The sequence below is a fragment of the Rhinolophus sinicus genome, chromosome 17 (assembly GCF_057876585.1).
Source record: "Rhinolophus sinicus isolate RSI-liver-muscle chromosome 17, RSI-T2T, whole genome shotgun sequence".
In the NCBI taxonomy this organism is placed as follows: domain Eukaryota; kingdom Metazoa; phylum Chordata; class Mammalia; order Chiroptera; family Rhinolophidae; genus Rhinolophus; species Rhinolophus sinicus.
The window spans coordinates 190,431,241-190,455,592 of NC_142517.1; the positions used below are offsets into that span (position 1 = coordinate 190,431,241).

Here is a 24,352-nt window from a genome sequence, read left to right on the forward strand (position 1 = left end):
GTTTTCCCGAAAATAAGACCTAGCCAGACAATCAGCTCTAATGCATCTTTTGGAGCAAAAATTAATATAAGACCAGGTCTTATTTTACTATAATGTAAGACGGGGTCTTATGTAACATAATATAAGACCGGGTCTTCTATTAATTTTTGCTCCAAAAGACACAATAGAGCTGATTGTCCGACTAGGTCTTATTTTCAGGGAAACACGGTAGGTAGCTGGATATACGCGTCTGGAGGAACAGAGGTTAGACGAATGTCCTCCAAATGTGTGGGCAATGTGTTAACCAAAGTGGCCAATAAATTCCCCGATGCACTTCAGGAACGGCTGGAATAGAAGACTCGTTAATCCAGTGCAAGTGGAAGTTGCTTTTGATTAAAAAACCAAAACCAAAACCATGCTTATCACCTCTTTGTCGTCTGAGGGGCCAGAAAAACCCCAGACATATATTATTGTGATCTTATAACTCCCGGAGCCTGTTTGGTTGTCAGAACCGTGGTGTTCAATACGATAGCCTCTTTGGAAACTTAACTGAAAGTAAACAAAATTTAAAATTCTGTTCCTCAGACCGACATGCCACATTTCAAATGCTCGATAGCCACTCGTGGCTCGTGGCTGCTGTAATGGACAGCAAAGTAACATTTCCGTCACCACAGAAAAGTTCTAAGAACACCACTGCTCTGAACAGAAGCGTAGATGTTGTTTTGTCTAAGAAGTTCAGGAAGCCTAGCCTTGCCTCACAGCTCATCCTAGACATCTCTTTTTGAAATGTTGACAACAAGTTGAGAGAAAAAAATATGTACTGTGAATACCAAATCAAATTTTGCTGTAACAGGAACCCATCCTGGCTTTCAATATGGAAACTCTGAACTAGATTTTTCTATTTTGTTTCCTTCTGTAGCTACTACTCTGGGAAGGGAGGGTAAACTGCTTAGGGACACTTCTAAATCTGCCATTTCCTTCCTCAGCTACTTGCTCCAGTAGAACTATAAATATAGCCAGCTGTTGAGAAGTAATTAATACCAAGCCTTTGAATTTCTGAGGGATCATTAGTCCTATTCATCTTGACCAATTAAGACCTGGCATGTCGCAAATGTATATGGAGATGATAAAAATCTCCACAGACATATGAACTTCTCAAAGCACTTCTCTGTCATTCTGCATTTCAGCGATTACTCCTTAACATTATTCGTTTATGTACAATCAGGCCACAATGATGTACAAGTCATTTCCATGGTATTTCAGCTCTTGTAAGGTATTTCCTTACAGGTCAGGGGCTTTAAAAAACTCCCTTCATGGACTCTGGTAGGAAAAATCATGTTCAGATTACAGATACTGCTGCAATCACTAGAAGTACTCAGCTAGCACCCAAGAATGGGCCACAACGGTTCTGAGTGATATGGAGACATGAACTCCTTAAAGGAGGGGTGATGGGTTGTTCTAAGTTTCAAATTAACTGCTCCCTAGCTGAAAGTTTCAATGCTCTTCAATTACTATATATTTATTTATTTACTTTTTTTTCAGATTTGTGAAAACATAAGAAGTGAAGTTTCTCCGATTAACCCCATACAATATGATCATCTGTCTTTCTATATCAGGTTAGTACTTTCTAATGCATTGATTTATAACTGTTTCTCAATTTTGTGTCTCAGTATGTGCATTTTCATTTCTTGAACAAAATGAGTTATCTTTAGGGCAGGATTCCCACGTCCAGTCACTGTAGTTACTTTGCGTACTGCTCTCCACAAAGCCTATATGTAAACACTGCACTGACCAGCACATTCTCTCAGTTGTCTGGTTGAAGCCAAATGCTGTAAGCTGCTGGCTTTCCGAGTACTCCGTACTTTAATATAGGTAACCTGGGGTGAAAATTGCGGGGACTCCACACCCTGACTTTAATAATATTGCTCCAAATAAATGTGTGGAAGACAAATTAAAGAGGGTGAAATGAGCACTCTGAAGATGTGTCTTCTTTTCTCCTGTATCTGTTTCCAGAATTGACTCTCCAATAGGAAGAGATTAAAAAAAAAAAAAAAAGACATTGTACTTTCCTTTCTCTCGGTGCCTTGCAGTGTATTACTTTGTAATTGTGAAGTTAGTAAGTACTCCTAGTCTCTTATTCAGACGGCCATGTGGGCGATAAATCCTTCGGCATACTAGTCACAAAGAGCATGAGCTCAGGAACCACTGTCGACGACTGACTGAAGCCTGGCTCTGCCATTTCTTAGCTGTGTGATCTTAACCCACTTACTAAACTTTTCTGTGCTCAAGCATCTTCATCTATAAAACGAAACAAGAGTAGCTACTCCATAGTCACCGGGAATCATGCTAATCATGACAACAGTCCTTATTGCTTAGTAACCGCACAATAAACGCCCAAGCCCAAGTGCCCAGTGTGACCCTCAATGTGCTGAATGAATCACTTGTCTCACTTCTGATGCCTGAGCTACAGGGACGGAAAGTCCACAGCGAACCATATTCTCCCTCATCCCATTTCTTGCCTCTATCCACTCTCACTGGCTCCTCTGACTCGGGAGGTTGGAAATGTGTTCCCTACACAGGTGCCCTCTGGCCTCACTCTTGAACTGTTCAGAAGTCTTCTCTGTCTTCGGGCTCTTTGTCTTCTCCGTTCCCGTTTCTTATGTGGCCATCCATAACTTGGGCCGGCCAGATGCTCTGTTTGAGTCTGAGGAGGTAAGTTCAAATAAGGGAACAAGCCCACTTAACGTCCAGATCCAAACCATGTGCTCATTATCTAGCTTTACCAATTAGAAAGTGGGTATTATGAGCTCTATCTAATTTCTGAATTCATTTCTCAATTGGATCAGAGATAGAAGGGAAAGAAATGTGATTCACAGACTAACAGGCATGAAATAAGTTGAATTCGCACCGTTTCCCTGTTCTACCTAGTTTTAAGTTATTGTTTTTAGTTTGCATAGGTGGTAGTTAGAATAATAATGGCAGGGCACTCTCCATCCATCCATCCATCCATCCAACATATATTTACAAAGCACCACCTGTGGACCTGGCATTATGTTAAGTGCGGAAGTTACTGCAATGAAAATGACAAGACACAGCCCCTGCCTCCTTGGTATTCTCTGTAAAAATCAAGTTGGTTAGGTATATCTTCTCTCTCGCTCTCTCTCTCTCTCTCTCTCTCTCTTTCCCTCCTGCCATTTTTTCTGATCTATTTAGAAACACTCCTCCTGCTATCTGTGCCTCACCCAAGCACACTGGTGACATCTAACCCTTACAGTTGTTTCAACCCTGTGTCTTAGCAACTTAAGATAACCTACAAGTACAATGCCACCAACATCATCGGAAGTGCAGGCAGAGAAAGCAGGCGACACTGGTGCAGCCATGTGTCCAGTGGTCACTGACGAGCTCTAATACACCCGCTATAGAGCCACGTCCTTGATTCCTCCTGCTTGTCTGACCAGCCCCGGCTGGAACCCGCTTAGGTGCTTCTCATGAAGGTGAAGGACACTTGCTCAGGGCTCAAATTAGACACTGAATGCTGGCTCTGATGAAGAGAGCTACTTAATAAGGAGATCCAATTGCAAAGAAGACACCTGGCCGGAGTGATGCCTTTCCAATAAGCCTGATCTCAGCAGAAACTAAGACCCACAGGCTAAAGCTGTAGTTCAAAGGCTATTCATTTCACAGATCAGAGGAAGAGCATCTTGAAACACTTTAATGACTTACATTTAGAGAGCAAGTTAATATTACTCAAGGGATTATGCTGCATATCCTCGTATTGAAAATGTTATCTAATATTTGAAAAGAGGAAATATGTGCTGATCTTAGCCTCATTAACGTTGTGAGTTGGTTATAGAAGAGTGGGTCATGTCTTTTAGAACTAAAGCCCCTAGAGTCATGTGTGTGTTTCTTTTCAGAGTGTGAGCTGATCATCATTTCCCTTAGGAATCATCATAGTTAAGAGTGGGGAAAAAATGAAATTAAATGAGGGCTAGCACTTTCCCTCATTCTCTCTTAAAGGCACTAGTGAGATCAGCCATCCCTTGGGTTTACTTAACCTTTCTATTATGTTATCTGCAAGGGAAGCAATCTTTTCTACTAAATGCTTATTTCTAACACAAGAATACTTCATCTGCTCATTTAATCCCTTGTAATAACAATCTATCAGCAGTGTTTTGTGCTTTCCATTTCATAAGGCACTTTAGAATCTTCTCTCCCTAGAATCTACCACCTACCTGGAACAAAGCCCAAAACAGCCTAATGGCAGGTGGCGTTCCCTCTCTGGCGGCCCCCGCAGACCCCTGGGACTCACCTAGGACCACTTAGTAGCTGGCCGTCAGTGGCCTCCTGCCTGCTGTTTCCTGTGCTGTCTGCTGCTTTGTGCACAGATATATACAGTGGTTCTTGACGGGGCACTTAAAGAACCTAAATGATTCCCTTGCTTCCCAAGCTGGGAGCACATACTGCAGAGAACTCTTGTAAATGTACCAGAAAGGGATTAAGGGTAGAAACGAACAACTTAATGCTTGTTGCTAGCTTATGTCACATATGAATATTATGATGCATTACACTTCTACGTGCTGATTTTATAAAGGAGGATTTTGGTGAAAAGAGCCAAGGCTGTTCATTTCAAATATCGCTTATTAACAGCTGTAGGAGCTACCAATTCATTTCAGACATGGGTGATATTTCACATGAGAATATCCTCAATAAGCCCTTTCAAATACAAGCAATTATGAGGAAAAGCTTCTGTTTTGGCCCAGTTAATTTTATATCCTGAATCCAAACTGAATATATTAATTCAGGATTAGGAAGGGGGAAAACATCTTCTACAGAACAATGCTGGAGATTTCATATTTCTAGTTGCAAATGCCCATAAATCTTTCCAGGGTTTTTATGTCCAATCCCAAATAATTTTTTCCTATAGACGTTTAAGTAGTAAGCACTCTTGCTTGTCTAACAAGACATCTCCCTTTGTCTTTCCAAATTGCTTTCATGTTTTATCAAGGCTTATTCTGATGTTTTTCTAAAACACTTAAAACTGACTAGTCATTTGCCATTTCTAAAAAGTTTATACAGCATATCACCATGTGATTGCTCAAATTACTCCCTCTTAGAGCTTATGTGCAGATATTCACTTACAAAATGTATGGAGTAAACCCAAATGTAGAAATGGAGAGTGTACACACACACACACACACACACACATTCATATTCTCTCTCTCTCTCTCTCTCTCTCTTTCTCTCAGTAAAGAGCAGGTGCTCTAAATAGACTTGCTAGGTTGAATCCTAACTTAGTCATTTACTAGCTGTGTAACCTTGAACAGGTACTCAGCCATGCTTTGCTTCACTTTTCTCATCTGTGAAATGGGGGTATGAATAGCATCCATGCCATGGAGTTCTTCTGACATTTAGATTAGGAATTAATGCAAAGTGCTGGCACGTAACGTTAGTTACTGGCATACATGCACACACACTCTGGCTCCTGTCATTCAAATGTCAACCCTAGTAATAGTTTATTAACAAAAATCTGTTTTAATCTTCACTCTTGTCCTTCAACGGTCAAATGATCACAAAACTGCATATTGATTATTTTCATTCCCTTGGGAACCAAAAAAGTATTGAATTCTTGTTTTTGAACATTAATGACTGGTAATCACTTGTTAACTCTCAATTAATTCCTGAAAAATTGATTATTCATGACACTTCACTGTTGGATAAGCATGAGACAGACCAGAGGGATTTATGATAATAACTGCCTCATTTGCCAATCTGAGACAGTTGTGAAGTTTTTCAAACTCTTTCCTCCTTTCTTTCCTAGGGTCAAGGCATTTTATGTCTCTGTTGCGAATAAAAAAGGTAAAAGTTAGGAATATAGCTTGTAAAACTGCACTATGACAACCCATAGGTGTAAATATGTAGGCTTTGGTGAAAAGGACGCCTGAATACTATTAAAATCTGTGTTAATACTCTCATCACTATATTATATCCATTTTAAAATGAAAGCCAAAGTATTTCAATTGTAAAATAGTTTGTAAAGTGAATGTAAAGTACTTTCTAAAGCAATGATTTGCTTCTTTTAAATTTCTATTTAAACCTGTATATATCACGCTTACCAAACATATATAGTGTTTTCTGAAGTACACAAAACATAGAGGTGCTCTAGCAGAAATTCTAATAAGTACCCTGTCATCATTAGTCTTATTTATTATTACTTTTTTCTGAAAAGACAGAAAATGGGAAAAAATGATGGGAGTCCAGTTTTTCAGTTTTATGTATGTATGTAACATTGAAAACACAGGAGTGCTTCTTCCCTCCATTAAAACTCTCATTTTCAAGATTAAGTGAGCAACTGAGACAGGTCTAGGCAGAACATGAATGAAGCATTATGAAGTTGTGCTGCCTAGCTTTGTAGCTTTCTTTAGAGTCATGCAGCAGAAGCACAGACATATGTCTATGGAGTTTACTACGGACTGATGCACGACACAAACAAATTAAGGACTTTGTAATCTTGTGACAAGCAAACAAGCGTTTGAGAGGAAGTGGAAAGGGGAGGCAGAGAACTGTTTAATCAAGCTGAGAAAATATTAATGTTTCGCAGAATTACGTTTAGTTGCAGTCTCTAGATTTAAGTTAACACGAGGCTCGAGAAAAATTATTTATGATCTGGCATTCCTATAATACTTCATTTCTATGGCAGACTTTATGAAAAGACTATTACTTATTGAAATGAAAGAAAATTCAAAATTCATAAAGGTGTTTTGAATCAAAATCCAAATATGAGTCTCCTCAGAAACACAGAACAGGCAAAATATTGCTTAGCAAATTTCAAAATAAATATTTTATGGACAAAAATTCCCCCAAAGTGGCCAGAATTTAGAAGTCCTTTTGCAGATGAAAAAACTGAGGCTCACTGTCCAAATGCCTGTGCCAACGCAGAAATAAAGGGTCATTTTTCTTATTATATAGGACTTATTACAAAGATTGCTGGGTCTTCTCCCAAAACCCACTCTCCTCTTTCCTTTATTAGCAGAACCCCAGCTAACAAACTACATTTACCATCCATCCTTGCTAACAGGTATGACCATGTGAGTATGTTTCAGCCAATGCAGAGTAAGTAGAATCAAAATGTTGAGTGGGGCTTCTAGAAGAAGTCTTTTGAAAGGGAAGGAATGCCTTCTTCTTTGCTTCATCTTCCTGCATCCTGAAAAGCTGTTGTAATGGCTGGATCTTCAGCAGCTATCTGGCCAAAAGATAGAAGCTAGTGGCTGAGGAATTATGGAGCAGAAAGAAAGGAGATAGGGTTTCTATTTGACATACTGAGGGCACTATATCAGCCCTGGAATGCCTGCCTCTGGCCTTCTTTTACATGAGAGAAAAATGAACTTCCGTCTTGTTTAAGCCACTGCAATTTTGATTCTTCTGGGTATACACAGCGGAGCCTAATCCTATTCCAAATCCTAATCCTATCTAAATCAGAATTAACTATCAGATCATACTTCTATGGGGGAATGAAACTTAACACAATACTAGGATGGTAAATTCAAGTTCTAACTAACTGTAATAATCGTTATGATTTCTCATACAAACTATGTAATGAATACTATGATAACTCACAAAAGTTTTCATTGTAAACTGAAAACAAACGCTCGATAAATATCAACATTGAAGAAAGTTTTAAAGGTTTTCTACAATGAATTAGCGTTTCCCAAAGTAACACAAGTTAGCAACAAGAGCAAACAGTAAATATTATAACATATGACCCTAAATTTGGTGCTGAACAAAGTTAAAGAAATATAATCCCTGTTATCTGAAAGATAACACAGGGCACACACAAAATAACATACAAATCTCCACATAATTATGCAAATACTGCTTTGACACACAACACCAAGTATTTTTATTGTGTTAAGATGTTTGCAAATGCATTTTTTGGTATTAAAATTGTAGTTGTGAACAGAAGACCCTTGGTAAGATAATGATTTTCTGTGGTCAAATTGGCTTTAGTTTCTTATGCAACTCAGTTTTATGCTATTATTCAGATTGAACACTGGCATAGGAAAGCATTTTACTTATCCACTTCATGCAAAAATAATGGCTTTTTAACAGTGCTCGATTAGGACACATTAGAAACCTTGTCTCAAAAGCCACTAGCAAATTTATATGGAAGATTGTATGCTACATCACAAAACCACCGGCAACTGAAGATGTCCTAAACTGCTTGGCATTGAACTGCTTGGTACGACAATTTGCCTTAGACATTTGCCAGATAAGCTGCTTCCAGGAGCCAGCAATGAGTATCATAGATACTTAAGGATAAAAACTTGAAGGATATTAGCAATTGAAAGGAGATGATGCCGGAAACCTCATACTGGCAACAAATTTAAACAAACTTGCATTTTACTTCGGAGTGAAATCTATTTCCAAGGAAAATATAACTTTTAGTTTGCCAACTGGCCCTGGCAACAGAGGGGCCTGACTGATGGCTTTTCTTAACATGATCAAACTACTAATTCAAACTTGAAATCAACCCTCACTTGTTTTCCCCTTAAAGCAAGATACCTTATAATATGTAATAATATAAGCTCACCTGAAAGGGTGAGTTAGAGGTTTCAGACCTTCTCTCGGTAATCAGTTATGGAAGTAAATCTAGTCTCTATCTTAAGTCTTCTTTTTTGCCAATAATCACAAAATAATAAAGTCCAAATGTTGTTAGGAAAAGATCTGTAAGTCGATTCCTTATAACAATGTGAAAATCAAGAGGAAAGCTAAAGATAACCATGCCCTACTTATCCTGTTTTGTTCAAATCCTCATAATTTTAAATAAAGAAGAGTAATGTTCATGAAGGAGATTAATCTATCAATTAAAACATACCTGGAACACAGTAGATAATAAATGACAAGTGTTGTTATAACTTCCATTTTGAAGCAAAACACTTCCATTTTATTCTCATCTGAACATTTCTTGTGTTAAGCTTCTAAAATTCACAAAAATCATAAAGCTATAAGAGGGAGGGCCCATCATTATATATAGTCCATTTCTCTTATTTTATAAAATTTTGACCTTAAACATCCCTGAGAGATTACAATTTTTACTGATTTTATCTGCCTTCCCATCTTCATAAGGACAGATAGAATCACTGGCCATTAATAAAAGAGGATTGCTAAGAGATTGCTATTAGAAAATTCCTGTCATAAAAAAGCCCTCAAAGTCCATAGATGACCTTGTGCATCATGACCACTGAGGTTTGCAAAATGCACATTTCTGGGCCCTGCTCAAGACCTATTAAACCAGAATCTCTGCCAAAAGGCCCAGGAATTGCATTTTTATGACAAGCACAAAGCTTTAAAATCAAATTCAAATCCCTAAGCTGAAAAACTGTTCCTCCTTGTCTACTTTTCAGAGTAAAAGGGAAACGCTGAGTCTCTAAATCATGCCTTCTCCAGGATTATAAAGCTGTCTTTCTGTTTCACATTAGTAAACTAACTGCAGTGCTTCAATTTTCCTGTTTTGGTTTCTCTCGCTTACCTTTTTGACACCCATGTACTATTTCTTCCCAAACTTTCTCCAGCCTCTCACCAACAAAACAGTGAATACAAACCAACCAGCAATGACGGTATGGAAGGATTAGTTCACAGAATCTATACTCTGTATTCTGTATGGATCCCTGTATTGTGCTAACTTTTATTAAAAAATGAAGCTTCTGGACATATTTTATTTCCTGTGGATAAATACTTCTTACCTCTATTTCATGCTCTGTATTTAGAGCTTTCCCCACTGAAATTTCATCTCCAAATTAACTGTGTAATACTGAACCTCAATTTTTCTCCAAATTTGTGTCAGACAGGAATTCCATGAATATGCTCACCCTGCCCTAAATTCAGAGCACTCTTAAATATCCCAATGACACCAAGGCCAGGCTGAGAGCACAGCAGTCTCCCAGAAGCAATTACTCATGTAGATGTAGGAAGCATGTAAGGGTATATTGAGTGAGACTGCTCTCAACAGGTAACGCTTTGGCTCCTTCTACAGTGCTTATGCCAGCTCACAGTCAGTACGTCATACCTGTCCAGCCAGTGTAAGCAGTGCCATCCCGAGGGTCTGCTGACTTTAGGCCTCTCTCCATTTGCTGAAGAAGCTCTCGAATCTTATTGTTTAAACGTTGTGAGAACTCAGGAGTCAGCTGAAGATATTAAAGGGAAAACAAACATCAAAATATAGAAGGCACTCGATTTCCTGGACTATGAGCTATCAAAAAATGGGATGGTATTTTATTTTTAATTAGGCCACATTTTTCTGCCTAGAATTGATCAATTATAACAGGTCCTCCAATAATGACATTTGTTCAACGTTGTTTCTTTATAACATTGATGAGAAAAAAGGAAAAAAACCAGTTCCCACGGGGGCCACTGTCTGTATGAAATCTGAAGGTTCTCCCATGTGTATGTGGGTTTTCTCTGGCTTCCTCCCACATCCCAAGGATATGCACGTGAGGTGAACTGGCATCTAATTTATCTCCATCTGAGTGAGTGCGGGTGTGTGAGTGCAGCCTACGATGGAAGGGTGTCCTGTCCAGGGTGGGTCTCTGCCCTGCATGGTGACCTGCCAGGAGAGGCTCTGGCCACACCTAACACTCAACCTGAAAGCAAGAAGGCAGTATAGAATTATTAACAACAACAATAAAAGATATTAAATTTTACTACTGAAGAGCATCTCTGATAAGGCAAATCAGACTATCAACCATGTCTGGATAATTTGTATTCTGAAGAACCTTTATGATCCCTCGTTTCACACTCTGAAGAAGAAACCACACTGTTTGAAGGACATACTCCCGTTATTTCACAATTTCTGCCAAGAGGTTAAGATTTCAACAAGTCCTGAAAATACATTTAGAAAGATAAAATATACTTCAATATTAATAGAAAAGGTCTATAAATCTCAACTAGATAGAAGAGTGCATCTACATGAGAACATGTCATGTTCTGTTCATAGATCATGGATAATTTATCATCTTGCTTGGCCTTACCTTAAGAGACCAAGAATAATGAGAATGCCTCATCTTCAGGAAGGGAATTTACTTTCTAAGTGGCATATAACTGTATTTAATAAAGGTGACCTGCCTGAGAATGTTGATTACTGTGGCAGATCACAAAATTATTCAAACTCTAGTGATAATTAGAAGAGTCTCTAAAAGCCCCCCCTTTTTTTCTGATAGATACCAGAAAACAGACCAGTTCCTTATTGAAATGTTTGTTAATAAATGAAGGAGGGCCAATCTCCAGGGCCTGATCCTTGGTGTTCAACACTAAACAATTTTAGAACTTGTATGGTAAGTTTCTTTCTGGGATTTGTCCAAAAACCATGTGTTAGGAAATAAATTACATTGTTATTTTTGGACCTGACTTTACATTTATGAATATCTTTTTTTCTCCCTTAGAAATAGAGGTAATTTTGTAAAAAACACACATTAAATTTATAGTCTGAACAGTAAGCTACATTTTACTGAAGGCTTCTGTCCTCGTACATCCTCAAGTGTTCTCTTTGCCAAGTAATCATGAAGCAGCATGTCTTCTTCCAGCAAGACAAATACTTCAGCTTCACGATCTGCAGAGTTAGGCAGAATGCAAGTCCAAATGGCCAAAAGGAAGCCATGTGACCTCAAGATAATTATAAGAAGTTTTGTTTGGCCAGCTCAAGTTTGGTCTTCAAGGAAAGGATTGATTCTAGCTCTATGCACCCTTTGGTGCCCTTCCATCCTGTAACTCTTCTCCATCTCTCATCCCTCCTACCTGTATTACTGACCCAAGTTCATCGTGATGAGTGTTTTAAGAACCAACAGAGCCACACAGAATTAGCCTGGCAGACAGGAAATCTCAAAGGCTATTATACCACATGTGAAATGCTCTTCCTACAACTGACCAGTTTTGAAGAAATAAACTGGTAAAAGGAAAAAAAAAGAAAAAGTGTGTGCACTTAAAAGAGGCCACTCTTCCAATCTAACTCACTCTTAGGATTTCTAAAGGTATTCTTAAAAAGAACTGTATTCTTTCTTAACAATTATGTTCACCCAAAAGGACATGAGAAAACACAGGCCTCTGGTAACTCACATCCAGCTTCTCTTTTGCACAGTAGTTTGAGGTACAAACCAGTTTAATTTACTAGTTTAATTATTTTTTTTTTCCGGCTGTTGGGGTGTCCTGCAAACGCAAACGGTGGAAATGATACAGAGAATTTCAGGCCTATGTCACAAATATTTCTTAGCCCTTTCAGTTTAAAGATGTCTTTACCACTTATTTTGGTTTACTCTTATCATCTCCCTGCCTATATATATGTGTACAATCATAAAGCAATGATATGGCACATGTGAAATACCATCAGCATTTTCACCTCTTTAAAAAGCAAACCAAAAATGATCAAAAATGCAAAATTATGTGGTAAACGCCATATCTGCCAATTTTTATCATTGAAAATATCAATGAGGTTATTTTATTATTAATATTAACTATTCCTTATAGGTATTCAATATGTTAGAGCTCAAATTGTGTATTTTAACATGTATTTTATAGCTTTAAAATATATTTTATACAGTTATCTTCAAATTATATACTTTTAAAAAAGGGATGCACATCTCTTTCTTTCAGGCAAAACTGCTCTTTTCCAAATACTACTGGGGTTTGGAGGAAGGGATTCAGGCAGATCTATCCCAAACTCACCCTCCCAGCAGGATCAAAGTAGCCATCGGCCAGGGATTTGTTATAATCGGCATAAGGATTCGGGAAGGCCCTTTGAGCCATGACGCCGGAAGCGAGCCTGCAGAACAGGGGAAAAAGAGAACCTAGGTTGAGATGGGGGGCTCGGCCGAGCGGCCCCGGCGGTGGCCAGAGGCCGGGCAACGCTTTCCTTCGAGCGTCTGGGCCACCGCGCCGTCTCGACGTTCCGAGAGGACGGCGGGCCCACTGAGGCCGGGCCGCTAGGGCGTGGCACCTCCGCGAGAAGGCTGCCAGGGCCCCGAACCCACCGCGATGAAGGGAACCCGTTTTGCACCCCCGATCCCACTCCCGCGATTTGAAGCTACTGCCAGTGCAGTGTCCAGAAGCCCTGCCCAGCCTCGGCCTCTCACCCGCAGCCTCCGGCCAACAACAGAAGCGACGCTTTCACCGCCCACTTCCTGACAATCGGACCAATCAGAACTTTCGTCACTATGGAGGCCCGCCCCCTTCTTGCTATCAGTTTGTTAAAGAGACAAGAGTGTGGTTTCTAAAGGATAATACAGGATGGTTTAAAACCAGAGTAGCTGGATTGGGGGCATATCTTAAAATAACGTGCAAATGTGCCCAATATGTCCTATCTTTGTTCTCTTTTAATTTATTTTTATTTTTAAGATAACTAATTCAAGTCCAGATAATTCATAAGTCTTGGAATTTTTTTTTTTTTTAATCTGCAGAAGGAAAAGACTGCTTTGAGAAATGAACATATTCATATTCCTACTGCTCAGACTGAATAGAATTGGGGAAAGTAATGTCTCCACAAAGACTTTCCAGTTCTTTGTTTGCAAGGAATATAAGCAAAAAGAAACTAAACACTACTACCACAATTAGCGACAAAAACTACAAAAAACATATTATATTGAAGGGCCAATAAGGTGCCCTTTGGAGATATTTAACCTCAAAGGCACTCAAGAGGCAATGTGAGTGCAAGAGGGACAAGGTATCAAATGGCGATTGATAAAACTTCAGGGAAAATACATTAAAACACAAACCACAACTCTTAAGAACTTTAATCTGCTCCTTAGCCTAAATTGGACTATAATACTGTATACCCAAACCCGTTAAAAAAAATAACAGCAGGACAACAGTCCTGCTCCAACAGAGCAGGACATCCACAACATTCAATTTCAATGTTTAATACACTCCATTATCTGAAAACTTTTCCTTTCATTTAAACTTAAAATCTCACCTGGTACACATTAGGCCCATGCTGTTGCTCAGAGAGTTTGGGGGATTAGTTTAAGAGTCAGAAAGAGTCACTCTCTCTTCTCTTTCCTTCCCTCTTGTTTCCATGAAGGACCTTAGCCCCAAACCTCCAATTGCTGAAGCTCAGCCGGTCCCACCTCCATGTTGGCCCAAGGCTGTCTATCTGTGGCTGCCTTCTCACACTATTTCTGATTCTCCTCTGGCTCAGTTTGTTCTTTTTAATTGTTGTCTTCCTAGGACACTTAATCTCCCTCACCAAATTCATGAAGATTTAGTAGAGGCCCTCAGTGAACCTTCAATTAGATACCCTTCCTATTTTAATAGATGGGTGTGTGGAGGAGCAACTCATGAGAGAGAAAAGGAGTAAAAGGTAGTTTAGGATTTTTAAGGCTTACTATTTAAGGCTTACTATCGCTTTATCCCATTCACTGTGTTTAGATGAGCAATTAAAATCAGTGTGATATTTAAGTAGATTAATGACTACTACAGGAAGCCACTCATCACAGACAGTACATTGTGCTTGAACAGAAATGAAAGAAGAGTGGAAGGGGAAGATGGAAGGTGAATAGGTGGAAGCGCAACATGGGAAAGAAGAAAGGAACATTTTGGTCAGCTTGCAGGGCAGCCTCCCAAATACCTAAGAAGACAATGGATAATGTAGTGAGATGGTGTGGGGGTTCTCAACCTCAGCACTCCTGACATTTTGGAAGGGATGCTTCTTTGTTGTGGAAGCTGTCCTGTTCATTGTAGTATGTTTAGGAGCATCCCTGGCCCCTCTCCAATAGATGCCAGTAGTATCCCCCTCCCAAGTGACAACCAAAAAATGTTTACAGACATTGGCAAGTGCCAAATGTCCTTGGGTGGTGGGGTGGGGGACAAAAATACCCCTGGTTGTGAAACAGTGAGAGTGTAAACAAAACAGCTTAATACAATTAGACAGTTTTACTCAAGTGTTCTCACTGCTGATATGGGGTGCTAGGATAATGTGCTGAAAGAAATTCAGAAGGAACTTGGGGAGGTAAGGTGTGTGTGTGTGTGTGTGTGTGTGTGTGTGTGTGTGTGTGTGTATGATTGTGTGTTTAAATCTCAGGTGCAGAATTGAGCTACTTATGCTCCTTGGTTTTCAGTACAGCATCATCAGTGCATGCAAGATCCTATTCTATTTTATTTTTCCCCTTAATCCCTATTTCCCTGTCCTCCAGAAGACAATCACCATGATATGTTAAATGTATAGAGTTGACCCTTGGACGACACAAATTTGAATTGTGTGGGTCCACTTCTATGTGAATTTTTTTAAATACATATACAGTCAGACCTCCATATCTCCTGGTTTCATATCTGCAGATTCAACAAACTGCAGACGCAAACACAATTTATGATCCGCGGTTAGGCATGGTCAGATGTGGAGGGCCAACTATATACATTGATCTGCACCATTTTGTGGGACTTGAGAATCTGTGGAGTTTGGTATCTGCTGCTGGCGGGGGCAAGGGTGAGGGTCCTGGAACCAACCTCTGGAGAATCCCAAGAGGTGACTATAATTGAGTTTTTGGGGATTTAAAAGTTATAGGAGGATTTTCCACTGCAGGACACTGGACTGGGGGTGGCACCACTAAGAGTGGGGGTATTGGCACTCCTAACCCTCAAGTTATTCACGGGTCTGCTGTATATCCTTTGGTAATTGCATCACGGGTTGTGTAGATATGTATTTTAAATTAGTGGACAAGTGCTATAAATACTCAACAACTCATGTTTTAGATGTGTTGCTCTGTGTACAGTTGGTTGTTTTAGATAATCATACAATATTTTCATAGTACATCTCCACTTCATTTTACTTATCCTTTCCCCCAAGGTTGGGTACTATTTCTAACTTCCACATTACAAATGATACAGCCAAGAGTATTTAGGTAGATGTTCTCAAAAGGATCTGAATGTGAGAATTTCTGAGATATACACCTGGAAGTGGATTGCTGGATCATAGGACATCCTGGTACCTAATTTCTCCAGTACCGTTAGATTGCTTTCCAGAACTACTGGACTAGTTTATATTCCCTGCACAGTATCTAAGTTTCTGTCATTCCCATGTCCTCTCCAACACTTGATATTATCTAGTGTTCTAGTTTTTGCAATTCTAATGGGCAATGTGAAGTTTTATTGATACTTAAACTTCCAGTATCTTTGTTGCTAATGGTGTTGAGGTTTTCTTCATATACTTGGTAGACATCTGACCCTTCCCTGAGGTTTATCTGTTCATATCCTTTGGCCATTTTTCTACTGGGTGTTGCATTTGGGTGTCTTGTTGATTTGCAGAAGTTGTTTTTTGTTTTGTTTTGGGAGAAGGATAGTCTAGATATTAATCTCCTTTGGCTTTAGATGCTGTTGATATCTTTTCTAGAGTGTTAACTTTTTCTAAGGTAACCTTCATTGAACCACACTTCTTTGTTTTGATGAAGTTAAACCCATTCAATTTTGATATTGTGATTTAAAGATTTAGCTTCATGTTCAAAGATTCTTTATCCACTCATAGGCTGCAAGGATGACTTCCTACACTTTATTTTGTTAGCATTTTACTTTTCACATTTAGGTCTTTGGTCTATCTGGAGTTCACTTTTGAATATAGCATAAGTCATAGATCCAAGCTTACTTTGAGGAAGGCTCAGAATTATCAAAGCATGAACAATTTGTTAGTTGGAAAAACCCAAAGATTTGAATTAGTGGAAATTGTAGAGAACTGATTTCTTTTTTTTTTTTTTTTTTGAGAATATTTCTTTTTTTAAATTAGTTTAGGGTACACAAAACAAAGTAATAGTTAGATATTTATCGTTTATATCCCTCACACTGTGTCAACCCCCCTCCCCCCATCCACTATCTCTTTGACATCGCACACAGCCATTACATTTCCACTGTCTCCATTCCTAATGCTGACTCCGCTTCTTGTAACAATATACATATATATGTATGTATAAACTTGTAGTTGACATTCATTATTGTTCAGCTTCAGCTTCAGGTGTACAGTGCAGTGATCAGGCATCTACATCTTCCCTGAGGTGGTCTCCCTAACGAGACAAGTGTCCATCGGATACCCTACAAAATCTTTACAACATTATGGATTACATTCCCCAAATTAACTTTCATAACCCCGTGGCAATCTTGTGGTTACTGACTGTGCTTTCTAATCCCCTCACCTTCTTTTGTTCATTTTATTTTGTTAGAGAACCATCCCAAAGAATTCCTCCTTAGTTCTGGCTCCAAAGAAAAAAATGCTTGACATTTAGTACCTGTATTAGTCTTCTAGGGCTGCCATGATAAAGTACCGTAGTCTGTGTGACTTAAACAACTGAAATTTATTGTTTCATAGTTCTGAAGGCTAGAAGTAAGATGGATATGCCGGCAGGGTTGATTTCTTCTGAAGCCTCTCTCCTTATCTTGTACACAGCCATCGTCTCTGTGTCTTCACAAAGTATTCTGTGTGTGTGAGTGTGTGTGTGCGTGTGTGTGTGTCTGTGTGTGTCTGTGTTCTATAGCCTCTTCTTATGAGGACATCAGTCATATTGGATTAGGACCCATCCTAATAATCTGATTTCACTTTAATTACCTTATTAAAGACCCTATGTCTCCAAATATAGCCACATGCTAAGGTACCAGAAGTTAGGACCTTTAACATGTGAATTGGGGGTGGGGGGCACAATTCAGCCCCTAACTGTACCTATGTTTTCACCTATGGCTAGAGTGACTGATTGTGGTTCATACAGATTTGATTGTTGATGACTTTTCAAAGGCCATTTCACTTTTGATAAATCTAGAATAATTTTTTTGCAAAAAATATTACAGTGATTTTTTTTTTTTAATTTGCTGATCTGTCTTATGTGAACTCTCTGGAAACAATCATTATATGATAGTCTTTAAAGCAGAATACCTCTAGAAATCAGGGAAGGTGTATATTAAACAGAGAAAACAGGTAGCATTTCAGGACTCTTCAGTTCCATGCTAAGAGCTAAACTTCAAACATTATAATGTATCATATTTAGAGTGAAAGCTAAGCTTAAAAACATAATTGCTGAAATAAATAGAAATGTATTTTTCTCTTACTTCAGGTTAGCTTTGCTCCAAGTGGGCACTCAGGGTCACAGATTCCTTCCATCTTATTGTTCTTTCTTCCCTCAGTGTGTTATCCTCGTCTGCAAGATCCATGCTGGTCATAGGCTTGCCTGTATTCCAGCTTGCGGGAAGGTCAGGAAAACAGAGGAGTGCACATCTGATGCATTAGCCCCAGACCAGGAAGTGGAATCCATCACATCCCACATTATGCCATTGGTGAGAATTTAGTCCTATCGTCACCTCTAGTTGCCCAGGAGGCTGTGAAATGAAGTCTTCTGCTGAACTGCTGTGTGCCCAGCTACAGTGAAAGAAGGGGAAGACTGAGTTTAGTGGATAGTTAGTGGTCTCCCAGACATAATGGAAGTTCTAGTAACTTATTCTATGTGTCTCCCATCAAACGGGCAACGTGCTTAAGTTTCTGCGGTGTTCCCTTGCCTCTGACCTCCTAGCAACCATCCTTTCTCTGATTCCTCCTGCATATTCCTTTGAACATTCTTGACAACTGGGTCATTGACCTATATGGTAGAGGATAGATTTTAAGACTCCATATTTCTTCTTTTTTTTTTTTTTTTAAGAAAATTTTCCCCTCAAAAACAAAAACAAAACAACACACACACACACACACACACACACACACACACACACAAAATCAGGCCATCTTTTTAAGGAGAATATCCTGTTTCCTTTTCAGCGCAAAGAACTGTAATGCAAGAGTTATTTAACCTTCAGTTTAATATCACCATGCTGTTGGTTTAACATACAGCTGGGACTGTGTAACACTGAAGCAATTTTCTGTTTCGTTCACAGTACAGAATTCATGGATTGACAGAAGCTATTGCCAGTAGAGGAAAGAAGAACGTAACAGACATGCACCATGCACACTATGGTACACTTTCAATTTCCCAGAGATAGTATTTCCTATGGTGCTGGCAGAATTTCCTCTCTTCCTGTCAGGACTGTTATTAGTGTGCTGACAGATTCCTTTCTTGAAATGTACCTGCTGAGTGAGAGCCACTATTATGTGAAGCACAGGTGTGCTGGGGTTTCCGTGGGAGATTAAAGACTGTGAGTAGAGAAAGTTGGTAAAAACCTACAAACATTTAAACTGGTTTTTGAGAAAACATTTGAGAAGGGATCTTGATCGCCAGTGTTAGTCAGTAGCTTTACAAGCAAAATGAAAAAGAGGCTTTCCTCTTTATTGTTGAAAATATGTAGCAATATTGTGTTGTGAAAATTATGCAGGTCCCCATTTCTCTATATGGTTAAAATGAATAATGAAGATAGAGATGGAAGGTGTCCCTTGTGGGCCGAGCCTTCTTGCAACACTGAATCGTCATTCAGGAGGATTACATTTGCTTCCATCCCCACTGAAGCATACACAGCTCACCTGTGGAATGAGGTGACGTATAACAAAAGCCCTGTAAAACACTGTCCCATTTTGAGGAGTTCTTTTGGCATATCTGGCAGTCCTACTCCCTGGTGGGGAAGGTAATCAACAGAGACATTCTGGCCCATACAGTCTCTCTTTTAAGCTTCCGAATTGCCTCACAGCAGGCATTTTTCAATCAGTTGAAAGAGAAACTTCAAAATTTTCTGGCTTGCCTGGTAGCCACGTTTTTTTGTACTTCATTTTTCCTTTCTATTTCCCAAAAGAGGCAAGAGTTCAAACGTATAGGTGAGTAACTATGTGAGTGGAGTTTATAAAGAGGTTGGAGAAGCTGCTACTTCAGTTCCATATGAATTTAGCAGTGTATCTTACAGACCCAGAAGGAAACCTCAAGAATTCATCTGGTTCATCGTACTTCTGCCATGTAGGATCATCTGGAATTGACCACGTTACTGGGCAGCCAGTGGCTGTGGTGCAGAGAAAAGAGGCTGCGAGAACCAGGGCCCTAGCTGCAGGGAGGAGCTGGCTCCTTCGACCTTTTCACAACACCTGGGCTGGGCCTCAAAACCTGGGTGCAGAGCTGCTCTCTCAAGTTGTCTGAGAAAGAGAGGATCAGATCTTCAGGCTAATTTCCTGAATCCTGAGGGGCAGAACTTGAAGTCCAAGGAGTTGTAGAAAATTTTTTTCCCAGGATAACTTCAAATTCTAGAGCAGTCATTCTTATACATTGTATCAGCCGAGGAGTTTATTCAAAATGTAAGATCTCAGATTTTACTGCCAGATATTTTGATTCAGGAGGGTTGGGTTGATTCTGCATTTTTAGAAACGAGTTCTTCATGTAATCCTTTTGCAGAGTAAAGTTTAAGAAATGCTAGAGAGGGAGGGAGGGAGGGAGGGAGGGAGGGAGGGAGGGAGAGAGAGAGAGAGAGAGAGAGAGAGAGAGAGAGAGAGAGAGAGGAGAGAGAGACAGAGAGAGAGAGACAGAGAGAGAGGGAGGAGAGAGAGAGAGAGGTGTGTGTGTGTGTGTGTGTGAAGACGAGTACAAAAACTATGGTGCTAAATGGTAACAAGTAGACTGTGAAATTTTGTGGATTACCTATACCATCAAATTTATATTTGATACATCATAGCTTTTGGAGTATTTCCTGGGCTAATGTTGAAAGAAGGAAGGACGGAAGGGAGGAAGGAAGGAAGGGAGGGAAGGAGGAAGGAAGGAAGGAAGGAAGGAAGGAAGGAAGGAAGGAAGGAAGGAAGGGAGGAAGGAAGGAAGGAGAAAGGGAAAGAAAGTAGGAAGGAAGAGGGAGGGAGGAAGGAAGGAAGGAAAAAGCGATGTCTGTTCACTTTCTTTTGGCAGTCAATTAGGGTTTGTAAGATTCTCATATTTCCAGGAGTTCTTTCTTAGATATAATCTAAATGTCTCTCCACCAGAGTTCAAACCTGTTTTGAGCAAGGTGGAGAGCAGCTAGTCAAGACAAGTCTTTACTAAGTTTAAAAACTTTACCTTGACTTTCTTCAGGCAGAATAATGCTATTTTACAGCTTTCATCGTGGAGCCTCATCTAGAGCTCTTTAATAAAGCTTCACACCATCAGGCCAAGGGCCAGGCACAATAATGCTGAGGGGACCAGACGGGTTCTGTCACTCGGTGTGTAAAGGCTCATAAAACTTCAAGAGCATTTGGGGGTGTTGGGGGGACTACAAAAAGGCCAGGAAGGAGCGATCGGGTCACAGCCCCTTCCTGGTAACAGCTACTGTTTATGGGGTCTTTATTGTGTGCCAGTCACTTGAGTTATTTCCTTTGATTGTGAGTAGCCACAACTCTCCGAATCTATGAGTTTGTTTCTGTTTTATTTGATTTTTATGTTGTTTTTTAGATTCCACTTATAAGTGAAGTCATATGACATTTGTCTTTCGCTGTCTGACTTACTACACTTAGCACAATATTCTCTAGGTCCATCCATGTTGTTGCAGATGACAAAATTTCATTCTTTTTTATGGATGAGTAATATTCCATTGTATATATGTACCACCTCTTCTTTATCCGTTCATCCATTCAGGGACATCCAAGTTGTCTTCATATCTTGGCTATTGTAAATAGTGTTGTAATGAACATGGGGATGAGCACATCCTCTCGAAGTAGCATTTTGGATTTCTTCGGACTAAGTCTTTCTTTGTTTCTTGTTATAGTCTTTGCTTTAAAGTCTATTTTGTGTGGTATAAGTATCGCTACCCCAGCTTTTTGTTTGTTTGTTGGTTGGTTTCCATTTTCATGAAATATCTTTTTCCATCCTTTACTTTCAGTCTGTGTGTGTCTTTCAATCTGAAGTGTCTTGTAGGCAGTATATGTAAAGGTCTTGTTTTGTTATCCATTCAGATACCCTATCTTTTTTTTTTTTTTTTGATTGTAGCATTTAATTTATTTACATTGAAAGTAATTATTGATAAGTATGTAGTTATTGCTATTTTATTATTCACATTTTTGATTTTTTGTTTTCACTTAAAGAAGTCCCTCAAAGATTCCTTGCAATACTGATTTGGTGTATTTCTTTTAGCTTTTAGCTTTTTCTTGTCTGGGAAGCTCTTTATCTGTCCTTCAATTCTAACTGATAGCTTTCCTGGGTGGAGTAATTTTGGTTGTAGTTCCTTGCTTCTCATCACTTTGAATATTTTCTGCCAGTCCTGGCCTGCAAAGCTTCTGTTGAGAAATCAGCTGACAATCTTATGGGAGCTCCCTTATAGGTAACTAACTACTTTTCTCTGTGTCTTGGTGTTGGCCTCTCTGGGTTCATCTTGTTTGTGCCTCTCTATACTGCCTGGGCTTGTATATCTATTTCCTTTGCCAGGTTAGGGAAGTTTTTCATCATTATTTCTTCAAATAGATTTTAAATTCCTTCCCCTCTCTCTTCTCCTTCTGGTACACCTATAATGTGAATGTTGGTATGCTTGATGTTGTCCCAGAAGCCCCTTAAACTCTCCTCATTTTTCTGGAGTTTTTCTTTTTTTCTTTTTTTGATGTTCTGATTGGGTGTTTTCTGCTTATCTTCTAAATCTGCTGATTTGATCCGTTGCTTTATCTAATCTACTATTAATCCCTGTAATGTATTCTTCATTTCTGTTATTATGTTCTTTATTCTGACTGGTTCTTTTTTATGTTTTCTATTTCCATTTTAATGTTTCCTATATCTTTGTTAAAGTTCTCCCTGAGATCACTGAGCATCCTTATAACCAGTGTTTGAAAGTCTGCATCTGGTGGATTACTTCTCTCCATTTTCTTTAGTTCTTTTTCTGGACCTCTGTTCTGTTCTTTTATTTGGGACATTTTTGTTTTTCTCCCCATTTTGGCTGCCTTACTGTGTTTGTTTCTATGCATTAGGTAGGGCTGTTATGTCTCCTGGTCTTAGTAGTGTGGACCTTAAGTAGTGTGGACTTATGTAGTAGGTGTGCTCTGGGGCTCAGTGGTGCAGTGTTCCTTGTCACCTGAGCTGTGCACTCCAGGTGTGTCTGGTGTGTGAGTTTGGTGTGTCCTCCTCTTGCAGTTAAACTTTGGTTGCTGTTTGTACATCAATGTGAGGAACTGACCCTCAGGCTCGTTGGTTGTAAGCTACAACTACAGGGGAGGTGTTGTCGTTCAGGGGCTGACCCTACAGAGCAGGATCAGCCTCAGCAGGGCTCTGATGCCTGCCCAATCCACCCCTTAGGTGTGTTGTCTTTGGAGGCAGCTGGGTGATGCTCCAACTCATTCAAAATTGGCCACTGACACACTATCTTCAGTGCCACCTGAGAGGAGACCCACTGTAGGTAAAGTTCAGCTGCAGCCTGCGCCCCACCTGGGACCACCCAGCAGGAGCCACAAAGCAGTCTGCAGATGGCTGCCACCCACACTGTGCTTGGATGTGCCTCTAGAGGCCAAGCCATGAAACAAGGCCAGCTGACGCTAGTGCTGGGCTTAGGACTGCTCAGCTAGAGGTACAAGACACACTAGGTGCTACTTGTTTGGTTTCTGTGAACCTTTGAGAGACCCTAGGGAAGTCTATAGCATGAGTCAAGGCAGGTGATTTGTATGAAAAAGCCACTGGAAATGACTTTGGTGTGCCTGAAAGTTGGGCAGGATGGGGCCTCAGAATCATCAAGGCATGATGAATGAATGGAGTTAGCAAGCTTGATAGAGACTCAGATATGGCAGCCACCTGCATCCGCATGCTGGGCAGGGGGAGGTCTCAACAAGGAAACATGGCCTCCACCAGCTCCTCCGTCTGGGAGAAGCTGCCCCCGGTCCCGAATCCAGACAACTCGGTTCCCCACTATATGCCCCTGCTGCCTCTCCAGCTGCTGCCCCAGCGCTGGAGCTCAGAGTCAGCAACTCTGTTGGTGAGTAAATCAATTTGGCGAGGTCTTTACAAGGAGCGCCTGGGACTCCAGCCGCCCTCCGTTTCACTCAGCCACAATCTCCACTGGGTTTCTCAACCAGAAATTATGGGGACTTCTCTCCCTGACCCTGGAACCCTGGATTGGGGAGGGGCTGTGACCCCTCCCTCCTCTGGGTGGGGACCTCTGCAGTCGAGATATCTCTCCCTGTTTTTAATGGTCACAAGCGGGTGTGGGACAAGCCTGTGCTCTCTGTCCCTCCTACCCATCTTGAGGTGGCTTTTTCTATATGTTTTTAGTTGTAGGGCTTCGGTTCAGTAAGATTTCTGGTGATTCTCAATGATGGTTGTTTTGTAGTTTTGTTGTAATTTTGATATGGTCATGAGAAAAGGTAAGCAACAACATTTACTTACTCTGCCATCTTCACCAGAACCTGTATATTTTCTAGAAATAGTGTTATATAGTATGTACTCTCCCTTTCTTTACTTAGCCTAATTATTTTGAGATTTATCCATATTGCATATATCAATAGTCCTTTTTATTGATTGGTTTT

At 40.0% G+C, this 24,352-nt stretch overlaps 1 protein-coding gene and 1 long non-coding RNA gene across 4 annotated transcripts in view; one reads left to right on the forward strand and one right to left on the reverse strand.

The window, feature by feature from the left end:
• LANCL1 (LanC like glutathione S-transferase 1) overlaps window positions 1-13,157 on the reverse strand; it is a 31,749-nt gene extending 18,592 nt beyond the window's left edge. Inside the window, exons 1-3 of one of the 3 annotated variants that reach the window (XM_019727009.3) lie at window positions 13,098-13,157; window positions 12,691-12,787; window positions 10,043-10,160 (exon numbers count right to left, since the gene is read on the reverse strand). In XM_019727009.3, the coding sequence (XP_019582568.1) occupies window positions 10,043-10,160; window positions 12,691-12,771 (199 nt within the window). In that variant the 5' untranslated portion in view covers window positions 12,772-12,787; window positions 13,098-13,157. The other 2 variants (XM_019727010.3, XM_074312591.2) reach the window with 2 other exon arrangements.
• Window positions 1-18,455, forward strand: part of LOC141567179 (uncharacterized) — a 140,675-nt gene extending 122,220 nt beyond the window's left edge. Inside the window, exons 4-5 of the long non-coding RNA XR_012489624.2 lie at window positions 1,522-1,595; window positions 18,115-18,455. This is a non-coding gene — a long non-coding RNA (uncharacterized LOC141567179). The remainder of the gene's footprint in view (window positions 1-1,521; window positions 1,596-18,114) is intronic.
• The last annotated feature ends 5,897 nt before the right edge of the window (window positions 18,456-24,352 follow it).